Below are 15,958 nucleotides of genomic sequence, written 5' to 3' on the forward strand. Positions count from 1 at the left end.
ATCTCGGGGTAATATTTGACCAAACGGTCTCCTTTCAAAAGCACATTAAGAATATAACCAGAATAGCATTTTTTCACCTTCGTAATTTTGCTAAGATTCGCCCAATCCTCTTGACCGGTGATGTGGAAATTATTATACATGCATTTATCACGTCGCGCCTAAACTACTGTAATGCATTATTCTCTGGTCTTCCCAAGTCCATTATCAAAAGTATACAGTTAGTACAAAATGCTGCTGCAAGGCTGCTCTCACGGACAAGAAAATGTGATCACATTACCCAATTAGCCAATTTACACTGGCTCCTGGTCCATTTAAGATGTGACTTCAAGGTTCTTCTATTAACCTATAAATCATTGCATGGCTTACCGCCTTCATATCTCGTTGACTTAGTCGTTCCTTATGTTCCGTCTCGTAACCTTCGTTCGCAAAACGCTAGTCTTTTAGTGACACAGAAGGCCAAGAAAATGTCTGCAGGGGCTAGAGCATTTTCTATTCGGGCTCCAGAGCTCTGGAATGCCCTACCAATGGATATTAGAACTGCTACCTCAGTAGAAACATTTAAGACACATTTAAAGACATATTTCTATGATATGGCCTTTAATTAACCTGTAGTGGCCGATTCGGCTGGAGTTTGTTTTTGCTCCCGCTCCCCGACCCCACTTCCCCCATCCCTCCCCGGCTGGGGAGGTGGTTAGGTGACACCCAAGCTGACGGCGGCTATCTAGATTCTCGTGGACCAATTCAGCATGAGGGAACTGCAGCGGATGACCCTCCTAGAGGACACTGCCAGGACAATCAAAGGCACCTCCGACAGCTCTTTGCTTTGGCCTGGACATCCACTTTTTGATTTCCATATTATGTATTTTATGTGCCCTCTTTGCATCCATTGCAGCCTGGTGATCCTGAAAGGGGGATCCTTCCATCTGTGGTCCCTTCTCAAGGTTTCTCATTTTTCCCCTGGTAGGAGTTTTTGAGTTTTTCCTTGCCCTTTTGGGAGCCCAAGATCAGGGGATGCTTTGAGAATAATTGTCAATTGATTGTCTATGTGAAGCCCTTTGAGACTGCTTGTGATTTAGGGCTATATAAATAAACTTGACTTGACTTAACACCCTTATGTTTGAACATGGTGTTCATTATAGAAAACCCACGTCGAGCACAGAAGTTTTTAAAAGCATTTTTTCATTTGCGCATCTTTGTCTGATTGCGCAATTGCAGCGCACCGCCGAACGCACAACCGTAGCGCGTCGCCCACCGCGCAACTGCACCGTGCTGGTCGCATTATTGTGACAGAGCCGTCGCTAAAATTTTGAACATATAAATTTTAAAGTCCTGATGTACTTTCCAAAATTTAAGTGGACCTCAGTGCACAGGGAGCTTAATTTGAGGCGCTCACTGTCGCATTGCTTTAGGAGCGTCTTTGTGATTTAGGAGTCATTCGGCATCCGGGCCGCGCGGTCCGGTTTTTTCGGGTCCTCCCGGCTCATCTCGCGAGGTTTGACCTCTGAATTTTGTTCAACAACCAAAGCAAAAAAAATCACGAATTTTTTGTTCAAATTCCGATCTGTTCCAGAACCGGGACGTCGGAAACCGAGGTTTGACTGTAAAATAAATAGATGCAGCTCACTGACAAGTTCCGTTATTTGAGCTAATTTTAGAACAGTCCTGCAGGCGACTCATGCTGTCCTCACGGGCGACCCGCGGGCACCGGGTTGGTGACCCCTGCCCTAGACGCTCCCTAGCTGGTGTGCTCTTAATAGGGCAAGATCAGGAGTATGTAGGACAGGTGATAATATCGTCAGATGGGGTCTGGGGACGGATCAGTCATGTGAGTTTGGAGAGGGCACCCAGACCATCGAGCATATCCTCCGAACGTGCCCCTTATCATGCAGCCTGAACAATGCTGAATGTGAACCAGAACACCCTAGAATGGTGTGAATTGTTTGGCGTGACAAGCTATGATGAACAGGAAGTGGCCCAACATGAACAGGAAGGGAACCAACCGTAAGTGCCCCAATTTTAACAGGAAGTGAACCGGAAGTGCCCCAAATCAAATCAGAAGTGCCCCATACAAATAGGAAGTGACCTAAATTGAATCAGAAGTGTCCCAAATAAACCGGAAGTGACTCTGACAAAACCAGAAGTGGCTCCAAAAAACGGAAGTGTCCCAAATACACCGGAAGTGACCTCACGTGAACCAGAAGTGCCCTTAAACAAACCGGAAGTGGCCTGAATAAAGTTTGAACAGACTGTGACCTGGGTGAGAAGGGTCTGTAGGAATGTTACTTGCACGTTTCCTGGTCCTGGACAGGTACTAGTCTTGGATAGATGGAAGGTTGGATAGAGTGAAGATAGTTACATAAAGTTTTTCATTTTGTCAAATGCTGCTGCCGTTGAAACACACTATTTGACATGAAAGCAAAAATGTTTCTGATTGTCTAAAAATACCCAAAAACTTTCATGTTTCCTCTAAAGAAAATGTTGAAATGTGTGGCATTTCTTTGCAAGCACTGAATGGAGGACAAGCCATTTTGTTTTCAAGCTCTGTTCATGCAGATACACTTTGTATGAGGGATTATCATTTCCCTTAGATGTGTGTATTATTAACCAAAACTAAACAAAAAGTCAGTTATTTTATATGTGTCAAAGTAACTCACAAAAAAGTTTCAGTTGACAATGAAATACCGTGATTTAAACACCCAACTGGGGAAAGAAAATCTTAGGAGGGGAAAAAATCCTTGACTTTACCACAGGTTTAAGTTTCAAGACACATGACAACTCATAAAAGACACATCAGGCCTGCAAAAAACATCTTTAGAGGTTTATTGTGACATTTAAAACAAAATCAAATTCCATTGTGTCAGTACCCAGACATGCCAGTCCCCAAAGCAAACCGGGCTGCGACGGCCCTTTGTTGCTGGTCACAGCTCTACTTTTTTTGTTTTTTTAATTACACGATTTTATTAGTTTGTCTATGCTATATGATGCTTCAGTTGCCTTTACTGTGCTCTCAAATATTTTTCCTGTGCCACGCCAACGTTTTACGATCATAAGCATATTGCTTCTTTGATATTCTCTAATAGACTTTCTGCATGAGGAAATATTTTGACATGAAATTACATCTGCAGCCTTCCCTGTGGTTTGATATGCACAAACTTAATATCCTTTATTGTGTAATTTTAATATGCCACTAGTGTCTTGAGTAAATATGTAGCTTAAAATTTTTGTCTACATTATTTCTTAGGAAGTTGGAAACCGCAATAGCAACCTTTCCATGGCCACCATGTTTCCGAGAAGGGAATTCACCAGTGAAGACCTTAATAAGACTCTATTGGAGCTGGGACTTTCTCCAAGTTCATCCATTGTACTTCTGCCTGTGAGTAGACTTTATATCAAATGAGATTAAACTGGACTGGTGAATGTTTTAACCAGAATGATGAGAAATGTTGAATATGATAGTGAACAGGCATAATTACCGTAATTCTCGGACTATAAATCGCGCTTTTTTTTCTCAGTTTGGGGTGGCGGAGGCAACTTATACTGAGGAGCAACTTATATGTGAATTTTTTCACAAATTTCAAAATTCACCAAAAAAAAAAAAAAATCGAAAACCGCGATGTAGCAAGAGATTGCTGTAATTTGAATTTCAAGTGACGTCAGCGGCGCAGCGGTTGTTTACATAAAGGACAAAGATTCAATCACGGGATGCCGAAGATTGCCAAGGGCCCCACGTACTACCGGCATCATTAGCGGCTTTGTTTGTAAGTGACACGGAGGACGAAGACTTTAAATGATTTAATGATTTGGAGTGACACAGAAGGTTTGAAAAACTATTATGGCTTTTACGCATGGCTGGTCCTACTCTACGGAGCTCTCTTTCACCTCCGTGGATAGAAGTCGGTGGCCAGCGCTCGGCCGGGTAGCTGTCCGGAGATGGTGGATGGGGCTCGGACGTGGCTTTTACGCACATCCGGTCCTACTCTACGGAACTCTCTTTCACCTCCGTGGATGGAAGTCGGGGGCCGGCGCTCGGCCGGGTGGGTGTCCGGGGACGGTGGATGGGGCTCGGACATGGCTTTTACGCACGCCCAGTCCTATTCTATGACGCTCTTCCACCTCCATGGCTGAAAGTGCCACCTCCCGAGATGGAAGTATTTTATTTCGTGTAGCAACTTGTATATGTTTATATCGTTACAGTTCAGTAGTTGTTGGCTCATTGAACTATTGTTTTGTTAAATAAAGAGCCGTTTACAAAACCCACGTCTTTCCTGGTACTTTGTTAATGCTACAATATAGTTATATACTAGATCTCTGCAGCGCACGCGCGGCGTTGTTGACATAAAGAAGAAGGAATTTATTTATTTTTTTTGAAGAAAAAAAACAAACAAAAAAACAAGGAATTTGATCAATGGATTTAATGATTTGGAGTGAGACAGATGGTTTGATAATGTTGTAATATGATAGTTATTTGAAATATGCTTTATATATCGTTATATGGGTCTGTGGAATAATTAGAAATGCAACTTACAACGGGTCCGACGTCAGCATATGTGGCGCATACGCGGCATTGTTTACATAAAGCACGATCGATGGATTTAATGAATTGGAGTGACCCAGATGGTTTGATAAACGTGTTATTTATGTAATACTTACTTGAATAACTCTGAATGTTACGTCAGGCCCGTTTTCAGTTCCTCGTTTGTGTATATGTCACGTTAGCATACCGTATCGTTTAGCCTGTTGTTGCTGGTTCATGTCTGTTTTGGGTGTTGGATTTTGACAAATAAATTTGCCCCAAAAGTGTGACTTATATGTTGTTTTTTTTCACTTTATTGTGCATTTTATGGCTGGTGCGACTTATACTCTGGAGCGACTTATAGTCCGAAAATATAACGGTATATAAGTGCAAGCGCCGTCAGCGGCGCGCACCCGCATTGTTGACAGAAAGAACGATCGATGGATTTAATGATTTGGAGTTACACAGATGGTTTGATATTATTGCTTATATAATAGTTATTTGAAATATAATTTATATATCGTTATATGGGCCTGTAGAATATTTTATGTAATAGTTATTTGAATAACTGAATGTTACGTCAAGTTGCACCAGCCATAAAATGCACAATAAAGTGAAAAAAATAAAATAAAAAAATATATATACATGTATATATATATATCGCACCGGAGGATAAGTTGCACTTTTGGGGCAAATTTATTTGTCAAAATCCAACACCAAGAACAGACATGAACCAGGAACAACAGGCTAAACCATCGGTGTCAAACTCTGGCCCGCGGTCCAAAGTTGGCCCGCAGTGTAATTATATTTGGCCCGCAAGGCAATTTCAAATTAACATTCGAGCTGGCCCGCTGGTATTATACGGCGGCAGCGCTGTAACACTGCATTCATCGCTTGTACTACAAATCCCATAATGGTCTGCTGTTGCTTTGGCGCCCATACGTCCGTTCATGACTCCGCCTCATGCCCATATAAGTAGAATCCGTGTTCATTTTTTCCCAGAATGCACCTGAAATTTTCAAGATGGCGCTGCCTGGATTCGATACTATTGGCTTCCGAGCAGCTGTCCACAAACTAATGGGTGACGTCACGGATGTTGCGTTCATTTCTTATATACAGTCTATGTGCACACCCTGCATCTCCGTGCCTCTCCCCCACACTGCGACCTCAAACGACAGCTGTCACTGTGTTACCCTACCAACAAATGGCGAAAAGAAAGGCAGAAAATGGAACTTTTCTGGACAGGTGGGAGACAGAATATCTGTTTATATGTATACAAGACAGACCTGTTTGTCTTGTTTGTGGAGCCAACGTGTCAGTAACTAAGGAGCACAATATTAGACGACACTATGAAACCAAACACCAGGACAAATATAAGGACCTGGACACGGCTCAAAGGAGCCAGAAAGTTAAGGAGATGAAAAGAGGTTTGATTTCACAACAGAAAATGTTCACAAAAGCCACAACACAAAGTGAGGCTGCTGTAAAGTCAAGTTATATCGTGACACAAGAAATCACCAAATCAGCCCGACCCTTTAATGAAGGAGAGTTTGTAAAAAAGTGCATGATGAAGGTTTGTGAACAAGTGTGCCCCGAGAAAAACCAAGCCTTTGCAAACGTAAGCCTGAGCAGAAACACAATAGCTGACCGCACATGCGAGCTTGCCACCAATCTGCATGTCCAGTTGATGGAGAAGGGAAAATATTTTGTTTCTTTTTCCCTTGTTGTGGATGAGAGCACTGACGCGTCTGATACTGTGCAGCTGACTGTCTTCGTCCGCGGCGTGGACACAAATCTGTGTGTTATGGAGGAGCTTTTGGGATTTAAACCAATGGATGGCACAACCACAGGGAAAGAAATCTTTGAGGAGGTTTGAAAATGTGTAACTGAAATAAACCTTCCGTGGAATAAACTTGTGGGATTAACCACTGATGGTGCGGCAACCATGAGTGGTAAAAGGAATGGACTGGTGGGCAGGATCTGTGAAAAGATGCGCGAAGAGGACTGTGCAGGTGAATTATCTGTTTATCACTGCATCTTACATCAAGAATCCCTGTGTGGTAAAGGGCTGAAGATGGAGGATGTTATGTCCACAGTAACACAAAGATCTCAATCACCGCCAGTTTGTCTTTTCTGGAATTTTCTATGCACTTTTTCTTGCTACTCCAAGGCCTGAATGGTTGATTTATTCATAGTTGTTATGTTATTTTATTTTCAAATTTATTAGCCTCTGTAAGAAGCTAATTTTGACATTTACCTCAGAAGGCTGCAAACAAAAGGGAGGCATTCAATTTTTATTTAAATTGTATTTATTATAGGGCGGCTCGGAGCAGTGGGTAGCACGTCCGCCTCACAGTTAGGAGGGTGCGGGTTCGATTCCACCTCCGGCCCTCCCTGTGTGGAGTTTGCATGTTCTCCCCGTGTCCGCGTGGGTTTTTTCCGGGCACTCCGGTTTCCTCCCACATCCCAAAAACATGCTTGATAGGCTGATTGAGCACTCTAAATTGTCCCTAGGTGTGAGTGCGAGTGCGAATGGTTGTTCTGTGTGCCCTGCGATTGGTTGGCAACCAGTTCAGGGTGTCCCCCGCCTACTGCCCGATGACGGCTGGGATAGGCTCCAGCACGCCCGCGACCCCCGTGGGGACTAAGCGGTTCAGAAAATGAATGAATGAATGAATGTATTTATTATGCCATTGATATGTTTTATTATTATTATTACTATTATTACTATTATTGTTAGTATTAGTATTATTAGTGTTATTTTCAACTTGATTTTGCACGCCTGCACTTTTAAGTTATATAAGCCTTGGTTGTTCAATATTCATTGTAAAATCAAAACTTGTTTGATTCCATATTAAAAGGTTCATTTGTTCAACCTTGGCCCGCAGCTTTTGTTCAATTTAAAATTTTGGCCCACTGTCAATTTGAGTTTGACACCCCTGGGCTAAACGATCCGGTATGCTAACGTGACATATACACAAACAGGGGGCTGAGAACGGGCCTGACGTAACATTCAGAGTTATTCAAATAACTTTTACATAAATAACACATTTATCAAACCATCTGTGTCACTCCAATTCATTATATCCATTGATCGTACTCTATGTAAACCAGGGGTGTCAAACGTACGGCCCGCGGGCCGGAACCTGCCCGCCAAGGGGTTCAGTCTGGCCCGGGGGATAAATCTGCAATATTAAAAAAAAAAAAAAAGAATGAACTTCATTTTCTTTCGAATCTGCAGTTCCTATATTGTCCGCTAGGGCGCTGCGGCGGAACTAACAGCAGAGTGAAGCACTGATTGGTTCTATCCCTTTACCCGCTTTTTCTGTTGCCGCTGGCACCCTCCTCAGCGAAATGTCACTGTCAAAAAAGAGAAAAGTGGACACAGAGTGTTGGATTTTTCAGGAAAAATGGACCTCTTCCTATATGTTCATGGAGGTGAATGGGAAACCTGTGTGCCTGGTGTGCATGCAGCAAGTTTCGGTGCTTAAGGAATACAATATTCGTCGCCACTATGAAACTCAGCATGGTGAGAAATACAACCGCTTGCACGGAGAAATGAGAAAACAGAAGCTAAATGAAATGTTGGTGAGTCTGAAGAAACAGCAATCTGTTTTCACCCGGAGCCGAGAGGCCAGTGATGCTGCGGTGAAAGCCAGCTATCTAATTGCTAGCCAAATAGCATTAGCATCAAAGCCGTACTGTGAGGGGGAGTTCGTCAAAAACTGCATGCTGAAGGCTGCCGAAATTGTGTGTCCTGAGAAGAGACAAGCTTTTGCCAATATTAGCTTGACGAGAAATACTGTGGCAGACAGGATTTCGGAACTATCGACCGATTTGGACAGCCAACTGAAACGCAAAGTGGAGTCATTTCTGGCATTTTCTGTTGCAATTGATGAGAGTACTGATATTACAGACGTCGCTCAACTGGCCATATTCGTGGAGTTGACGAGACTTTGACTGTCACAGAGGAGTTTCTCGAGTTGGTGCCTATGACCGACACCACAACAGCTGAGGACATTTTCCGCTCCGTCGTTGGAGCGCTGGACAGATTCGGGGCGGACTGGTCCCGTGCCGTAAGCCTGGCTACTGATGGTGCGCCGTCAATGATCGGGAAAAAGGCAGGTGTTGTGACAAAGTTCAGAGAGAAAGTACAAGCCGCAAATGGAGGGGGTGATTTTTGGACATTTCATTGCATTTTGCATCAGGAGGCATTATGCTGCAAGTCGTTAAAAATGGATCACGTCATGGAGGTGGTTGTCCGAACTGTTAATTTCATCCGAGCCAGAGGTCTCAATCATCGTCAGTTTGACAGCCTTCTCAGTGACTGTAACATTACCCATGGTCTGCCATACCACACTGAGGTAAGATGGTTAAGCAGAGGTGCTGTGCTAAAGCGCTTCTTTGATCTACGTGGGGAAATCGGACAATTCATGGAGAAAAAAGGAAAACCTGTTAAGGAATTACAGTGCCCACTATGGCTGATGGACCTTGCATTTATGGTTGATATTACAGAGCACTTGAATAATCTGAACAAAATGTTGCAAGGACGCAAAAAAATTGTAACACAGTATTATGACAGCATTCTCAGTAATGAACATTAATAAAACGAAGCTGCGCTCAAAGCTCACACATAAGCACTTAAATGAGATTCTGAAATTGGCTGCTACTCAGGACATGATGCCTGATATTGATGCACTTGTGCAGGCTAAAAGATGCCAAGTTTCAGGGGCAAATACTGAGCAAGACTAAATCCTATGGAATGCTGCTTTCAACGTTGCACTATAAAAATAAACAGCTGTGGATGTTTGCTGTAGTAATTGCTGTGAAAGTCAGTGCTAGTCAGTAGCAGATTTACAACAGAAGAGTTTTTTGAGTAAAATGTTTCTTATGCATGCCATATGTTATGTATGTGAGTTATTTTTCATATGTATACATTTTATGCATTAACAAGGAAGGGGACACATTTACTTAATCAAATGTCTGTTTAAAACAGCTGCCACTTAAGATTTCAAGTGTGTGGAGTCAATTCATGTGTTCAGAATTGCTTGGGTTGGTCAGAAATGGGTTTTAAATCATTTCTAAATTTAGATGTGTTTGATGTATTTTAACATGCAGGACAGTGTTTTTAAGTTCCCCAAAACTGTGACTAAATGTTTTGCAACATTGCACAATCACTGTGATCAGTTTTCATGCATAATGCACTTAAATAAATGTTAAACTGAGTAAAAGTGTTGTTGAAATTGCACATACTTTTCTTAAGAACTCTTAAGTTGTTCATAATATATTTAGTAAAAGGACAATTCATTTAATATAACAATTTTATCATTTACTTCTTCTTCTTTGCACTAATACAAAGAAAAAAGTGGACTTATTGTTACTTCTATGTAATTTTGCAATGAGTTTACTGGTCTGGCCCCCTTGAGATCAGATTAAGCTGTATGCGGCCCCCAGACCAAAATGAGTTTGACACCCCTGTGCTAGAGGGTCTTGGTGTCGCCAACTCAAAATCTGATTGGTTGAAGCAACAGTTTGGTCGATATTTATTTCATGCTACAGGGCCTGCAGAACTGATTGTGAAGGCCTCCTGGCAGATGTCTTTGACCCTGGCAACAAATAGTGGCTGAAACGTGATTGGTTAAATGCTTAAATATGAAAATACACGTCTGAAAGCAGCGCAATCTAGGGGCTAGGAATGAAAGGAAGCGGACAGACCATTTGGAATTATTTAATACATATTCATGGACAAAATATAATTAACATCAGTCTGTGATTCAGATAATTTTAGGCCAGTAGAAAAGGCATTGCAGGCCCTGACGGCCCACCACTGAAATTAAATAATCGCGAATGCCTCTCTCTGTGGCCTCTGTTCCCCTTGAGGCGAATGGTCTCAATAGGGTGCAATTATGTTAGTCTCCAGCCAGAAACTGATAAACCATCAACCAATCATAAACTCAGTGGGGCATGCAAGTCTTTCTTTGCAAGGCGCCAGGAGGTCATTGAGTCAATTGGTTTACTTATCAAACAGTAACTTTAGGTTTAAGTTGTAAGTTCACTACCTATTTGCAATGTCAATCTATGTGTATATGAAAATATACCTCATAAATCCCCTCGTTGAGGCAAAAACAATTGCCTCGACAACTCAAACGATTGAGCAAATAGTGACATCAGCATGCATTAAAAATTCTTATTCCAACTTTTTTCTTTTGCTTTATCACCCTGACTCACCAAATCCTAGATAATGTTTCCATGCATGCTACTTAAGGTTATTTTAACAAGAAAGAACTTATCTAATTAAAACCAGATTACTCCTCATGCAACCTTGAAACTTCCCAGAACCGGCCTTATTTGCCAGGTTGAAATCAACATCAACTTCTCCAGTCTTCCCATAAAGGCACATTAATCAATGGTGAAGTGGTTCCCTGAAGCACAAAGCGTGGGTTGCTCATCGAAAAACCTCTTTGCTAACAGACGTGAGAAAAAGAAGAGCACTCCATTCTAGCAAAGCGTCAGGGATTCTTTCCCCCCATCCAGTCAGGATGAAAGATTACAACCATGGGTTTCACTGCCAGACACACAATCTACATTACTACAGTACTACCAATAATACTGACACAATCATAAAAAGAGAGAATCAATAGAAAACACAAATTTGAACAGTATAACATGATTTGAATACAGCATTAACAGATAAACTGGAGTTTGAATATGATTTGAATTCAGCAATGATTTAAATACAGCAATAACAAATAAACTGGAAGTTTGCATAACAATTGATATCAATTTGTTTTGAATACAGCATTGCCAATTTGATTTAGTTCTAACATGTTTTAACAGTTTCATTTGAATACAACAATGACAGTTTAATACATTTTGAGAGTTATTAGTCAAGTGTGTTATTTCAATTCCTGTTTCACCATCTGACCACTGCATTTGTGCTGGTGCTTCCATCGTGAATGGAGAGGTCACCCAGTATGTCTTCTCACCACCATGCTCAAATGCACCTGAACTTCAGATGTATTGTTAAGAATCCTACTAGGATTGGCGATCAAAAAACCGGCAGTTACTTAGTCGGAAAGGCACCAAGTACTTTGAATGGAGCATCGCCACACACTGGCGCACTGTCCACCATCTTGGCGTTCACATCAGTCACAGGACTCAGTGAGTGGTTAGGGTCGACAACAATAATGGGTGAATACCCATTTCCCTCAATGCTAAGTTCCTTAGTCTTTCATCATTTGTCAGCAGAACGGGTGTCCATCACAGACAGATTGACAGACTGACGAAAGGCTCACCTCCGTCCAAAATATATGCTCAGGGCAGCTGAATATTTTTGTGTGCCACACTTCATTTTTTTTATCAAATGCTCTCCATCCATCCATCTTCTTCCGCTTATCCGGGGTCGGGTCGCGGGCGCAGCAGCTTTAGGAGGGACTCCCAGACTTCCCTCTCCCCAGCCACTTCATCCAGCTCATCCCGGGGGATCCCAAGGTGTTCCCAGGCCAGCCGAGAGACATAGTCTCTCCAGAGCATCCTGGGTCGTCCCCGGGGTCTCCTACCAGTGGGACATGTCTGGAAGACCTCCCCAGGGAGGCGTCCAGGAGGCATCCTGATAAGATGCACGAGGCACCTCATCTGGCTCCTCTCAACGTGGAGGAGCAGCGGCTCTACTCAGAGTCTCTCCCGGATGACCGAGCTTCTCACCTTATCGCTAAGGGAGAGCCCGGACACCCTGCGGAGGAAACTCATACCGGCCGCTTGTATCCTGGATCTCGTTCTTTCGGTCACGACCCATAGCTCGTGACCATAGGTGAGGGTAGGAGGGTAGATCGACGGGTAAATCGAGAGTTTTGCCATTTGGCTCAGCTCTCTCTTCACCACGACAGAGCGGTACAGAGTCCGCATTACTGCCGACGCTGCACCGATCCGCCTGTCGATCTCACGCTCCATCCTGCCCTCACTCGTGAACAAGACCCCAAGATACTTGAACTCCTCCACTTGGGGCAGGATCTCATCCTCGATCCGGAGAGGGCCACTCGGATTTGGAGGTGCTGACCCTCATCCCGACCGCTTCACACTCGGCTGCGAACCGCTCCAGTGAGAGCTGGAGATCACGGCCTGAAGAAGCCAACAGCACCACATCATCTGCAAAAAGCAGTGACGCGATGCTGAGGTCCCCAAACCGGACCCCCACAACGCCTCGGCTGCGCCTAGAAATTCTGTCCATAAAAATTATGAACAGAATCGGTGACAAAGGGCAGCCTTGGCGGAGTCCAACCCTCACTGGGAACGAATCCGACTTACTGCCGGAAATGCGGACCAAACCGCCCTTATCAGTTGGCTTGGCACCCCGTACTCCCGAAGCACCCTCCACAGAACCTCCCTCAGTATTCTTCCCACCGACTCACGACGTCCCTAGTCGAGGTCAGCAGCACACCATCTCCACTGTAAACAGTGTTGACTGTGCACTGCTTCCCCCTCCTGAGACGCCGGATGGTGGACCAGAATTTCCTCGAAGCCGTCCGGAAGTCATTCTCCAAAGCCTCGCCAAACTCCTCTCACGCCCGGGTTTTTGCCTCAGCAACCGCCAAAGCCGCGTTCCGCTTGGCCATCCGGTACCTGTCTGCTGCCTCCGGAGTCCCGCAGGCCAAAACGACCCGATAGGACTCCTTCAGCTTGACGGCATCCCTTACCACTGGTGGTCACCAGCGGGTTCGGGGATTGCCGCCACGACAGGCACCAACAACCTTACAGCCACAGCTCCGGTCGGCTGCCTCAACAATGAAAGCGCGGACCATGGTCCACTCGTACTCAATGTCCCCCGCCTCCCTCGGGACGTGGGAAAAGCTCTGCTGGAGGTGGTAGTTGAAGCTCTTCCTGACAGGGGATTCTGCCAGACATTCCCAGCAGACTGTCACAGAGCGTTTGGGCCTGCCAGGTCGGACTGGCATCTTCCCCCACCATCGGAACCAACCCACCACCAGGTGGTGATCAGTTGACAGCTCCGCCCCTCTCTTCACCCGAGTGTCCAAAACATGTGGCCGCAAATCCGATGACACGACTATAAAGTCAATCATCGAACTGCGGCCTCGGGTGTCCTGGTGCCAAGTGCACACATGGACTCCCTTATGCTTGAACATGGTGTTCATTATAGAAAATACGTGTCGAGCACAGAAGTCCAACAATAGAACACCGCTCGGGTTCAGATCGGGGGGGGCCGTTCCTCCCAATCACGCCCTTCCAGGTCCCACTGTCATTGCCCACGTGAGCATTGAAGTCACCCAGTAGAACGATGGAGTCCCCAGAAGAAGCGCTCTCCAGCACTTCCTCCAGGGACTCCAAGAAGGGTGGGTACTCTGAGCTGCCGTTCGGTGCATAGACACAAACAACAGTCAGGACCCGGCCCCCCACCCGAAGGTGGAGGAAGGCTACCCTCTCGCTCACCGGGATGAACCCCAATGTGCAGGCGCCCAGCCGGGGGGCAATAAGTATGCCAACACCTGCTCGACGCCTCTCACCGTGGGCAACTCCACAGTGGAAGAGAGTCCAGCCCCTCTCGAGAGGGCTTGTACCAGAGCCCATACTATGTGTGGAGGCAAGTCCGACTATGTCTAGTCGGAACTTTTCTGCCTCACACGCCAGCTCGGGCTCCTTTCCAGCCAGAGAGGTGACATTCCATGTCCCTAGATCCAGCCTCTGCAGCCGGGGATCGAACTGCCAAGGTCCCCGCCTTTGGCCGCCGCCCAGCTCACTTTGCACCCGACCCCTTTGGCCCCTCCTACAGGTGGTGAGCCCATGGAAAGGGGGACCCAGGTTTTCATTTCGGGCTATGCTCAGCCGGGCCCCATGGGCGAAGGCCCGGCCACCAGGCGCTCGCCTTCGAGCCCCACTTCCAGGCCTGGCTCCAGAGGGGGGCCCCGGTGACCCGCATCCGGGCGAGGGAAAACTAAGTCCATTTTCGTTTGTCATCATAACGGGCTCTCAAATGCTCAATTATATGAAATCCCAATAAAACAAATTTACGTTAGGTATTAGCTCTTGTAAAGTGACAAAATGTGCAATATGAATACATTAGCAAGTGTGTTGCGTTTCTGTTGCTTTTATACAGTATGTATACAGAGTGTTTAAAAAACAAACATTGCATCGTCTCCTTCTTGCAGCGTGGCAGACCTGCTTGCACTATTGTCCCATCCACTGGTGGAGGTATGTGGGCTTTCCTGAGCACACTCTTCTATCCTGTTCTCACTGTATGGCGATTCGTCACCTCCTTCACCTTTCATACCCCACCACAAGAATCATCAAAAAGCTCTTTTGCCCTGTCTCAGTCAGCAACCCACTCTGATAAACCAAAAAGGTGAGTTACAGTCTCTGTTCCTTTTTGTATTACACACTGTGTAAACTGTATATTGTAATAAAATATATAACATCCAGTCGTATGCAAAAGTTTGGGCACCCCTGATCATTTTCAAGATTTTGCTTTATAAATCATTGGTTGTTCGGATCAGCAATTTCAGTTAAATATGTAGCAGACAAACAGTGATATTTGAGAAGTGAAATGAAGTTTATAGGATTTACAGATCAGCAATTTCAGTTAAATATATCATATAGCAGACAAAAACAGTGATATTTGAGAAGTGAAATGAAGTTCATATGACTTACAGAAAGTGTGCAATCATTACCTAAACAAAAGTAGGCAGGTGCATAAATTTGGGCACCCCAACAGAAAAATGACGTCAATATTTAGTTGAGTCTCCTTTTGCAGAAATAACAGCCTCCAAACACTTCTTATAGCTTCCAATAAGAGTCTGGACTCTGGTAGAAGGTATTTCTGACCATTCTTCTTGACAAAATTTCTCTAGTTCAGTCAGGTTGGATGGTTTCCTAGCATGAACAGCTCCCTTCAAATCACACCACAAATTTTCAATTAAGTTCAGGTCTGGGGACTGAGATGGCCATTCCAGAACGTTCTACTTGTTCCTCTGTTCCTTAGTAGAATTTAAGCAGTGTCAGGGGTCATTGTCTTCTTGAGGTATCCAGCCCCTGCACAACTTCAACTTTGTCACTGATTCTTAAACTTTGTTTGCAAGAATCTGCTGAATCCATGTGAACGTCAACTTTAACAAGATTGCCAGTACCTGCACTGGCCCCACAGTCCCACAGCATGATGGAACCAGCACCAAATTTGACTGATCGGTGGCAAGTGTTTGTCATGGAATGCTGTGTTCTTCCTCCATGCATACCACCCGTTATGTCCAAATATCAAAAATTTAGTTTCGTCAGTCCACAGCACCTTATTCCAAAATGAAGCTGGCTTGTCCAAATGTGCTTTAGCATACCTCAAGTGACTCTGTTTGAGGCATGTGCGCAGAAAAGGCTTCTGCCGCATTATTCTTCCATACAGCATCTCCTTGTACAAAGTGCACTGAATAGTTGAACGATGCACAG

The 15,958-nt window shown here is 44.5% G+C and overlaps 1 protein-coding gene and 1 pseudogene across 2 annotated transcripts in view; both read left to right on the forward strand.

Moving 5' to 3' along the window:
- ubxn4 (UBX domain protein 4) overlaps nucleotides 1-15,958 on the forward strand; it is a 54,971-nt gene that overhangs the window by 26,834 nt on the left and 12,179 nt on the right. For both annotated transcript variants that reach the window (XM_085919999.1, XM_085920001.1), the window contains exons 10-11: nucleotides 3,242-3,373; nucleotides 14,674-14,867. In XM_085919999.1, coding sequence (XP_085776125.1) covers nucleotides 3,242-3,373; nucleotides 14,674-14,867 — 326 coding nt within the window. The remainder of the gene's footprint in view (nucleotides 1-3,241; nucleotides 3,374-14,673; nucleotides 14,868-15,958) is intronic.
- On the forward strand, nucleotides 3,382-11,988 carry LOC147050561 (general transcription factor II-I repeat domain-containing protein 2-like; annotated as a pseudogene).

The sequence above is a fragment of the Syngnathus leptorhynchus genome, chromosome 9, assembly GCF_054491065.1.
Source record: "Syngnathus leptorhynchus isolate UIUO chromosome 9, UIUO_Slep, whole genome shotgun sequence".
In the NCBI taxonomy this organism is placed as follows: Eukaryota; Metazoa; Chordata; class Actinopteri; order Syngnathiformes; family Syngnathidae; genus Syngnathus; species Syngnathus leptorhynchus.